Source organism: Macrobrachium nipponense, chromosome 30 (assembly GCF_015104395.2).
Source record: "Macrobrachium nipponense isolate FS-2020 chromosome 30, ASM1510439v2, whole genome shotgun sequence".
NCBI classification, from domain to species: Eukaryota; Metazoa; Arthropoda; class Malacostraca; order Decapoda; family Palaemonidae; genus Macrobrachium; species Macrobrachium nipponense.
The window spans coordinates 49950551-49961452 of record NC_087218.1 but is presented as its reverse complement, the minus strand read 5'-3'; the positions used below and the strand labels follow the sequence as shown (position 1 = coordinate 49961452).

Genomic DNA, 10902 nt, shown 5'->3' with positions numbered 1-10902 from the left:
TTTGATAAAATAATTATCAGAAAACGACATTCCTAAACTACTTTTCTCGTGAGATTTCCTGTGCACCAAGGATGTCCCTGCGCCGAAGGAGGAGTGAATACCCAATTTCAGGGCAGAGGTGACGTACGTAGGCGGTCTCCCGTTGGCAGTAAAGAAGCAATGCATGAAATTGCGCTCTCCGAAGAAGTTGAGAAATAAATTCCAATACTGAGAGCCCATACGTTTCGCAGGAGTTATGGATTGAGAATAGGAAAGGACAGGATATAAAATAGTGCTGTTAATCTCGTTCATCTCCTGTCAGTATTCGCAAACAAGAGTTTGAGATATACTGATGAACCGTTGTATTCTTAACTATTACATAGTTCTTGGCATCATCTATTCTCTCTCTCTCTCTGTCTCTCTCTCTCTACAAAGGTGCCTGTATTCGCTTCCTGGACAGAAGGGAACGTGGGAGAGACTTTGATAACATGACTCCTTTGGACGTAGGTAGGAGGAGAGAGAGAGAGAGAGAGAGAGAGAGAGAGAGAGAGAGAGAGAGAGAGAGAGAGAGAGATCTTTTGATAGCATTTGATTTCTGTCATTAATCTACAATGTTTTTGAATGATAAAAATGTTCAGAATTGACATATCACATTTCTTTCATAAATTTTCTCAAAATGATGAGGTATATGGGCCCAATAACTTTATCACGTCTTTAGCTGATCCGAATAAATAAACCATATACACTATATATATATATATATATATATATATATATATATATATATATATATGTATATACTATATATATATATATATATATATATATATATATATATATATATATATGTATATACATATATATATATATATACATATATATATATATATATATATATATATATATATATATATATATATATATACAAATGGGTGTGTGTGTGTGTGTGTGTGTGTGTGTGTGTGTGATTTGTTATGTCCCCAGTGCGGACTGCTTGTGGGCAGGGCTCACATGCACTTGCGAGCAAAAAATACCCCCACACACATTTCCCATAAGGAACGCCGGTAAACAACGAAGCATTGTACTACCTTCAGGGATTTCTGGTAAGAAATATAGCTGCATGGGGATTTGGCGGAAGAAAGTAAGGAAATCTCTCTGCTTTTATTTATATAGACCTTAGTGTTTATACCTCTCTCTCTCACACAAAACACACTCGCCACATACACACAGGCATCAAGAGTGAGTGGTTTCACTTAATAAAAAAAATAAATAAATAAGCAACAGTCACTTCTACAATTATTCTTGTGACGACAAAACCTTGGATGAACCACTTGGGTAGAAAACGGCCTCTTCTGACACCTACATACACTTAAAATACTGAAGGGCATAACAAAAGTAGACAGTAACCTATTTACATTAAACGAAAACCAGACAAGAAATAATGAATGGAAACTAGAACTGAAGAGACACAATACATCCCATTGTGGGAACTTTACATACAAGATATGTGACACGTGGAATAAACTGCCACCGAAGTTGTAAACAGCAACAGTGTGGAAGAGTTTAAAAGAAAGCTAGAAAAAATCATTAGGACGCTTTGCATGAACAGTAAAACCTGCTTCTACAGATAAGTGAGCACACGATGCCTCCTCAAATGGACTAACAAGTCTTTGAGACATCCTAATCCTTGTAACATAATTGACTCATCAGCAGCGCGTCTTACACACACTGCACCATTCATTCGCAACTATGTTGCACTAATTCTTTTGCTTCCAGTATACTGGAGAACCTTTTTCTTTCCAATACTTCTTTCAGATTATCAGTTAGATCCTTTCTAGGCCTTCCTCTCCACCTACCTCCTAACAATTCTGAATTGTATAATCTTTTCACTACCATGTCCTACATTCTCTATACATGGCCAAACCATAAAAAAAAGTCTCTAATTGATACGTACCTTCAATCTCGGCTGCTCATGGTGCATTAGATTAAGGTGCAATCTTGGGATGAGGTTTAGGAAAATAGCCATACTTGTATGTCAACCATTATTATTATAATTTTTATTATTGAACCAAACAAAAACTTCCTTCAGTTTAAAGATGGAATAAGAAACCCACAAGATTACTGAGTATAACTCGTATACTTGTAAGCATTTACATAGTATTTTTGTTAACAAAAATACTTTGCATGTACTTATTATTATTATAATAATTCATTATTACAGATTTATTTTTGAATGGAAGGGGTCAAGCGATGGGGGTTCCTATGATGAAGTCATTGTCAAAAAGTCTGAAAGGCGTAGCAAGAGGTAAACCTCAAAGCAGTTGCACTTTGAAACAAATGTTAGGAGTTAGATGTAAGAAAGAGAATATGAATGAAGGTACAGAGGATATATATTGGTTTTTGTTTTGATATTTATTTCACTTTATAATCATAATTGGTTTAGACTTCTGTAACCGAAGCGTAACCTGTTGAGAAAATCAAAAATAAAATTAGGACACGAACGATGTAACGAGCGGGAACATCAGCGAGAGAAAGGAAGGAATGAAGGAAGAGAAAAAAAATGGAAAAACAATTCTTGGGTTAGGAAACAAAACACACAGAGAATGAATATGGAAGACGCCATCAAGGACAAAGAAGGATCTTTTACGAGAGTAATAAACCAAATAATAAAATAGTTCTTACGTTCTCTCCCTCCCCCTCCCCCCTTCTACCAATACCAAAAATCATGCCCCACTAGCCTTCTTCCCTCTGATCTCCAAATCCTCTCCCACTCCACCAACTCCTGGCCCACCTCCACCCTCATACCCTACCCCCAACTACCAAGCCCCACTAGCCTCCCCAGAAGATTCCCCAATTGGCGCTCCCCTATCCCACCCTACCCCTCCAACCCCCCAACCCATTTCCCCTCCACCCTCCAACCCCCAACTCCTGCCCCACTTGCCCCTATTCCAAATTCCTCCTCTCCCCAACCAACCCAACCCCTCCCCTAATTCCTGTCCCACTAGTCCCCATTCTCACATTCCTCTCCCCCCACCCAACACTACCCCTCCCCCCAACTCCTGCCCCACTACGCCCTATTCCCAAATCCCTTTCCCCCACTGAACCCCTTCCCCCTCAACTCCTGCCCCACCCCCTACCTCCGCCACTCCACTCCCGAACTTCTTCAAATCCAGACCACCGCGGGCCAACAGTTCCCTAATTCCCCAAGACTGGAGTGCCACCAATCCCCGCAGGACCTGTCACTTCCTCCGACATCCCCAGTGGTAAAACGGAGGCGTAATGACATTACTCGATTTTGGAATTCGCTATCGCGTCGCCGAATTCGGTATTCCGGGAGGGAGGAAACGAACAACAGCCAGTTTTATTGCTTCGAAATACGGCCACTGTTTTATTATTATTATTTTTTATTTTATTATTTTTTTTCTTTGGGGGGGAGGGGGGCTTCGCTTCGGTTTCCGCATGTAGGTAGGTACTGCTGCTGGTGGCAGTTGAATGCGATATGCGGAGTTTCATGGACGGGAATGAATAGGAGGGGGGGAGGGGGAGGGGGAGGAGTGGATGGATGTTCGTCATGCTTTTGGATTTTTTTTTTCAGGTAAGTGTGTTACCACATCAGGAAGTGAAATGAGAACGAAAAATGAGAGTGGAAGTTCTATATATTACATATGTTAATGTTATCTTTGTTCTAGAAATAAAAAAAAGATAGACAATAGCCTCTTAACCCTTTTTGTAAAGTATAGATTAACTGAATAATTGGATTTTCTGCCCAGTCTTCCGCAACAAGAAGTATACCTTAGTTTAACCAGACCACTGAGCTGATTAACAGCTCTCCTTGGGCTGGCCAGAAGGGTTAGATATTTTGACGCGGTTAGGCACCAATTGGTTACATAGCAGCGGGACCTACAGCTTATTGTGGTATCCGAACCTCATCGAGGAATGAATTTCTAATCATCAGAAATAAATTCCTCTGATTCTTTGTTGGCAGAGCAGCGTGTCGAACCCGGACCCTGAGATCGGCATTCGAGCATGTAACCGACTCGTCCAGCGAGGAGCTACCTCACGTGGTGCACTGTAAACATGATTGAAGGTTCTTTGCAGCTTCCTTTCGGCCCGTAGCTGCAACCCCTTTCAGTGATTTTGCTGTATCTCCGTTCATATTCTCTTTCTTCCATCTTACTTTCCATCCTCATAGTGCAACTGAGAGGTTTACTCCTGTTACATTTTTAGAATCTGTTTATCCTCAATTTAGAGTACACGCAATTACGTATAATTATAAGAACATACGGAATGAACGAATTAAACCACATCTCCTATATACATATCAGTAACCCATCCTCGGGCCATTCCTTTAAAGATTGTGAGACAATAGAACCAGTAACAGCATCCAGAAAGGGAAAAACTCGTTTGGAGATGAAATACAGCAAATGAGAAAAAGAGAATGGGGTATACTAAACTCATTCTTGGAATGGCTACGTTTTTTGTTTATTCATTTACTTTTTTGGGAGGGTATGTGTTCCTCTAATGGTTATTTCGCATGCACTCTACGTATTATAAGCAATCTATCTTCATTGTGTTTATATACTATGTATATATATATATATATATATATATATATATATATATATATATATATATATATATATATTTGTGTGTGTGTTCAATTCCATGATGAGGTCATAAGGACAGAAGTGAGTCATTGGTATAAGTGTGTGAGATGAGTGAATATAATACTAATAAAAAAAAGCTATCGTGAATAGAGGAATTATGAATATATATCTATTTTCGACGTACTATCAGTCATTTCTTTATACCACTGTTGCTACTAAGAACTCGGGGAGAGAGAGAGAGAGAGAGAGGAGAGAGAGAGAGAGAGAAGAGAGAGAGAGAGAGAGAGAGAGAGAGAGAACGTTTCTTTGAGCTCCGTCTGTTGCCGTCTGCGGGATTGCTTTTTATTCAAAGTGCTAATTAACTTGCATTTGTTCAGTTATTAATGGAACACATAAAAAACAACATTTATATTTTTAAAAAAGACGCAAAACTTTGTTTACATAATAAAGTTGGGGTAATTACCTGCTCTAAACGAAACGTTCCCATGGTATTCAGCGCTTAAAAGCCTAATCCCATTCAAATGCCTATAGTGATACTAGACGCATGAATGTTCACTGTTTACATTTATATATTAAAATTCTACTGCAACATTTTCTGGGTTGTGGTATCCCGAACTCCAAAGGAATAATAATAATAATAATATTAATAATAATAATAATAATAATAACAACAACAACAACAACAACAACAACAACAACAACAATAATAATAATAATAATAATAATAATAATAATAATAATAATAATAATAATAATAATTTTAGCTGTGGTACCATAGCCAAAAGTTAAAGTCATTTAAGGTTCATGATCGATTTGATACTTGATTTTATATAATTATTTTTCAAATATATCATCATCATTCCTATTGATAAGGATAAACCTGTGGTAATAATAATAATAATAATAATAATAATAATAATAATAATAATAATAATAATAATAATAATATGTGGCGCCGTGGATGAGTGGGTTAGGTCGTCAATAGACTTAAGTCAAGTTAAGCAACATTGGCTCTGGTCAGTCGTTGGATGGGTGATCGCTCTCCTCGGCGTTGATTCCTTGGGAAAGGATCTTTACCATAATTTCCTCAGTCTACTCAGCTGTAAATGAGTACCTATCCCTGATGGGGTAGGGTCCAGCTATGGGTTAAATAGCAAAACTCAGCAATGATGGAAAGAAATGAAGGATTAAACGACAACGACGTAAATGGAACCTCTGGCAAACAGAGGAGCTTTCGTTCACCGGCAACCAGGTATTCAACCCAATTGAAGGGGAAGACGGTCGGTACTTGGAGTCGTCATCCAGCAACTGATCACCACAACGACAATAATCAACAGCCTGAGATTGGAGCTGACAGAGGCAAAAAAAGGAGGAAGAATGGACAAGAGAAAGAAAAATAAGGAAATATGGAGATGCTACATCAGAAGCAACCCGACGGAGAGAGGATATAGAAGAAGATTGTCAACATCTGGAATGAGAGGAATAAACCCCCAAACAGAGCAGAGGCTGGCAGACCAAGTAAGGAACATAAAGAAAAAGAACTGGCTCTCCCCAACAGAAAGAGAAGAACTGGAAAGGGAAATGTCACACGACAACGAATTACACGAAGACGAACTGAGAGACGATGTCACAGAAGACGACAGGGAGGATGAGGTATCAAACAACGACACACGAAGAAACACCGACGAAGTAACCAGAGAGGACGGAATGGGTGGAAAAGATTAGACAATGGATGGAGCCAGATACAGAGAGAACAAAGATCCCCTCCATCCCCCATGAAAGCCTACCAACAACCAAGAATTAAGGAGAAAACAAGTGAGGTCAATGAAATAATGGGCATAATACACACCACCAGTATCACAGAAACAAATAACTTGACATATGCAGGAGCAAGATTAGTAGCAGAACTGATGGGAATTCGAACACCAACACCACCAGCACAACCAACCCAACAGAAACCAAAACAGCAACCTCCTTGGGAAAAGGCACCTGGAAAAGCAAATCATGGTGATGAGATCTGACTTGAGTAAACTGAAAGAGATGGCAGAAAAAGGCTAAGAAGCAAGAAAACAAGGGAGGAACTCAACGAAAAATACAAAGTACAAGAGAGGGGACTAAACAACACAATAGAAGATGTAAACAGAGGCTTAAGGCCAAAGCACACAAGATCCAACGGTACATGAACGGAATAAAGGATACCACAGAAACAAACTATTCGGAAACCAACCAGAAAAGACTATACAGCCAACTAAGGGAGGGGAAAACAACCCCCCAGAAATTCCTGAAGCCGAACCAAGTAAGAGACTCTGGGAAAACATATGGAGCAATCCGGTATCACACAACAAACATGCAACATGGCTCCAGGAAGTCAAGGAAGAAGAAACAGGGAGAATAAAACAAAGATTCACAGACATCACAACAGACACAGTCAGACACCAACTAAAGAAAATGCCAAACTGGAAAGCCCCAGGTTCCCCGATGAAGTCCATGGATACTGGCTCAAAAACTTAACAAGGCCCTACACCCACGAATAGCAGAACAACCTCCAGCATTGTATCTCAAATCACCAAGCACCCAAATGGATGACCACAGGAAGAACATCCTTAGTACAAAAAGATAAGAGTAAGGGATCAATAGCCAGTAACTACAGGCCTATCACCTGCCTACCATAATGTGGAATTTACTAACAGGTATCATCAGTGAAAGGCTATACAACTACCTAGAGGAGACAAACACCATCCCCCACCAAAAGAAAGGCTGCAGAAGGAAGTGTAGGGCACAAAAGACCAGCTCCTGATAGACAAATCCCCACTACTCTTCGTAGTAGCCATGATTCCCATGACAAAAGTACTACAGAAGATGGATGCCGGGTACCAAAAGAGGCAACAAAATCAACCATCTGATGTTCATGGACGACATCAAGCTGTTATGGTAAGAGCATCAAGGAAATAGATACCCTAATCCAGAACTGTAAGGATTGTATCTAGGGACATCAGGATGGAGTTTGGAATAGAAAAATGCGCCTTAGTCAACATACAAAAAGGCAAAGTAACAAGAACTGAAGGGATAAAAGCTACCAGATGGGAGCAACTAACCAGATGGGAGCAACAATCACACCTAGATGAGACAGGATACAAATACCCTGGGAATAAGGAAGGAGGAGATATAAAACACCAAGAGAGAAGGACACGATCAGGAAAGAATATATGCAGAGACTCAAGGCGATACTCAAGTCAAAACTCAACGCCGGAAATATGATAAAAGCCATAAACACATGGGCAGTGCCAGTAATCAGATACAGCGCAGGAATAGTGGAATGGACGAAGGCAGAACTCCGCAGCATAGATCAGAAAAACCAGGAAACATATGACAATACACAAAGCACTACACCCAAGAGCAAATACGGACAGACTATACATAACACGAAAAAGGAAGGAGGGAGAGGACTACTAAGTATAGAAGGACTGCGTCAACATTGAAAACAGAGCACTGGGGCAATATCTGAAAACCAGTGAAGACGAGTGGCTAAAGAGTGCATGGGAAGAAGGACTAATAAAAGCAGACGAAGACCCAGAAAATATACAGAGACAGGAGAGACAGAAAGAACAGAGGGACTGGCACAACAAACCAATGCACGGACAATACATGAGACAGACTAAAGAACTAGCCAGCGATGACAATTGGCAATGGCTACAGAGGGGAGAGCTAAAGAAGGAAACTGAAGGAATGATAAACAGCGGCACAAGATCAGGCCCTAAGAACCAGATATGTTCAAAGTACGATAGACGGAAATAACATCTCTCCCATATGTAGGAAGTGCAATACGAAAAGTGAAACCATAAAACCACATAGCAGTGAATGCCCGGCACTTGCACAGAACCAGTACAAAAGAGGCATGATTCAGTAGCAAAAGACCTCCACTGGAGCCTGTGCAAGAAACATCAGCTACCTTGCAGTAATAAGTGGTACGAGCACCAACCTGAAGGAGTGATAGAAAACGATCAGGCAAAGATCCTCTGGGACTATGGTATCAGAACGGATAGGGTGATACGTGCAAACAGACCAGACGTGACGTTGATTGACAAGGTCAAGAAGAAAGTATCACTCATTGATGTCGCAATACCATGGGACACCAGAGTTGAAGAGAAAGAGAGGGAAAAAATTGGATAAGTATCAAGATCTGAAAATAGAAATAAGAAGGATATGGGATATGCCAGTGGAAATCGTACCCATAATCATAGGAACACTAGGCACGATCCCAAGATCCCTGAAAAGGAATCTAGAAAAACTAGACGCTGAAGTAGCTCCCAGGACTCATGCAGAAGAGTGTGTCCTAGTAAGAAGAGTGATGGACTCCTAAGGAGGCAGGATGCAACCCGGAACCCCACACTATAAATACCACCCAGTCGAATTGGAGGACTGTGATAGAGCAAAAAAAAAAAAAAAAAAAAAAAATAATAATAATAATAATAGCTGTAGTTCCATAGCCATTCTATTTGATACGTGATTTTATGTATATTTTTTCAAATATATATTCCTATCAATAAAGATAAACCTGTGGTAATAACAACGATAATGATCATTATCACTGGAGTTGGCTTAGGCCTAGCGATTGTAAATTAACCGTACCATCACTCTCAGCTCACATTCACACCGACGGTGTCGATGAAATCCCCACTAAAAATCATTTCACAAAAACTAGCCCAGCTAATTTGCAATCATTCTCTATGTTTCATGAATGAAGTTGGTTTAATTGTGGAACACGCATACAAGCGAATCCGACATTTATCGTGCATTCATCAAGCACAGCAACAAACACGCTGCAAACAAATCACGACCGTTAATAAAATCATTCGGTTGGAATAGGGAAGGATTAGCCATTATCGTACGCTGTACAACGAGGGACGTAACACCCGCTTGATGTAAAAGCTGCTACTACTGTGCAACTAACCTGGTAAGCGTATTTTGGTTGTAACTCCCCTCTCCCCACCTCCAGCCCTTAATCATCCCCCTCGCTAAGGGACAGCGGAGCAGGGGGCGAGATAAAACCTGACGGAGGACTGAGGAGGACGCCCAAAAATACACCGGTTTCTAGTGACAATGTTCAACTTTACATCACCAATAAAGGATAAAATGTCCACCTCCGTTACTACGAAAATTTTACCTTCTCCCCGCTCTTATCCGTTCCCTTCGTTAAGGGGCATGGGGAGAGGTGGAGGGGGACCCCATAACCTGACGGAGGAATGAGGAGGACGTCCAAAAAGCACTTGTTTCTCACGACAGAGTTCAACTTTACGTCTCCAGTAAAGAGTAGAATGTCCACCTCGGTTACTACGTCTACCTCGAGAACATTTTACCTTCTCCCCGCTCTTATCCGTTCCCTCGCTAAGGGGCATGAGGAGAGAGGGGGGAGGGGGACCCCATAAACAACCTGACGGAGAAATGAGGAGAACGCCCAAAAAAAAAAAAAAAAAAACACTTGTTTCTCGCGACAGAGTTTAACTTACATCCACAGTGAAGAGTAAAAATGTCCACCTCCGTTACTACTACTAACGTACATAACGTTTTATCTTCTTATCCGTCCCCTTCGCTAAGGGACGTGGGGAGGGCGGGGGAAACCCATAACCTGACGGAGGAATGAGGAGGACGCCCAAAAAGCACAAAAAGTCCACCCCCGATTGCAACTACTACTACTAACCTGGATAACGTTCCACCTTTTATCCGTTCTCTTCGCTAAGGGACGTGGGGTAGGGGGCTTCTTATCCGTCCCCTTCGCTAAGGGACGTGGGGAGGGCGGGGGGCTACAAACTGACGGAGGAATGAGGAGGACGCCCAAAAATACACGGGTTTCTAGTGACCCAGTTCAACATTATGACACAGCCCCTCCTGACTGCCAACAGCTCATGTTGGAGTCTATATAACGGCAGTCACTGTCTGACTCGGCTCAGTAGCAGATCAGCTTCCGTGGTGTGAGGATGTGTATTGTTGAATTGGTGCGTTTGCGTTGTGGCGGGCCCGTGTGATTTTATTTCCCCAACCTTAACCGGATTCTGGTGATTACTAAAGGACCGCTTTAACTTCCTGCGAGAATGGTGAGTTAATTACAGAGGACATTTGTGACTTTCGTTAATTGGGGGGCACTTGAGTTAAAACGCGGTTTTGACTTAGAATGTTAATGGACGCGTCTTTTTTTTTCTTTTTTGCTGTCGGACGATTTCAGATTTCGTATTTAATTTTTGACTTCATTTTAAAAAAAATTATTTTTAAATGTCACGTCAGTTAATTACAGTTCCATAATGACAAGCAGTATCATACA

General features: G+C 40.9%; 2 protein-coding genes across 2 annotated transcripts in view; both read left to right on the top strand.

The window, feature by feature from the left end:
* Window positions 1–10405: 10405 nt before the first annotated feature.
* LOC135202142 (uncharacterized) overlaps window positions 10406–10902 on the top strand; it is a 2839-nt gene continuing 2342 nt past the window's right edge. Inside the window, exon 1 of the mRNA XM_064231393.1 lies at window positions 10406–10491. Coding sequence (XP_064087463.1) covers window positions 10406–10491 — 86 coding nt within the window. The remainder of the gene's footprint in view (window positions 10492–10902) is intronic.
* LOC135202505 (uncharacterized) overlaps window positions 10495–10902 on the top strand; it is a 184020-nt gene continuing 183612 nt past the window's right edge. The window contains 1 exon segment of the mRNA XM_064231933.1: window positions 10495–10678. Coding sequence (XP_064088003.1) covers window positions 10676–10678 — 3 coding nt within the window. The 5' untranslated portion in view covers window positions 10495–10675.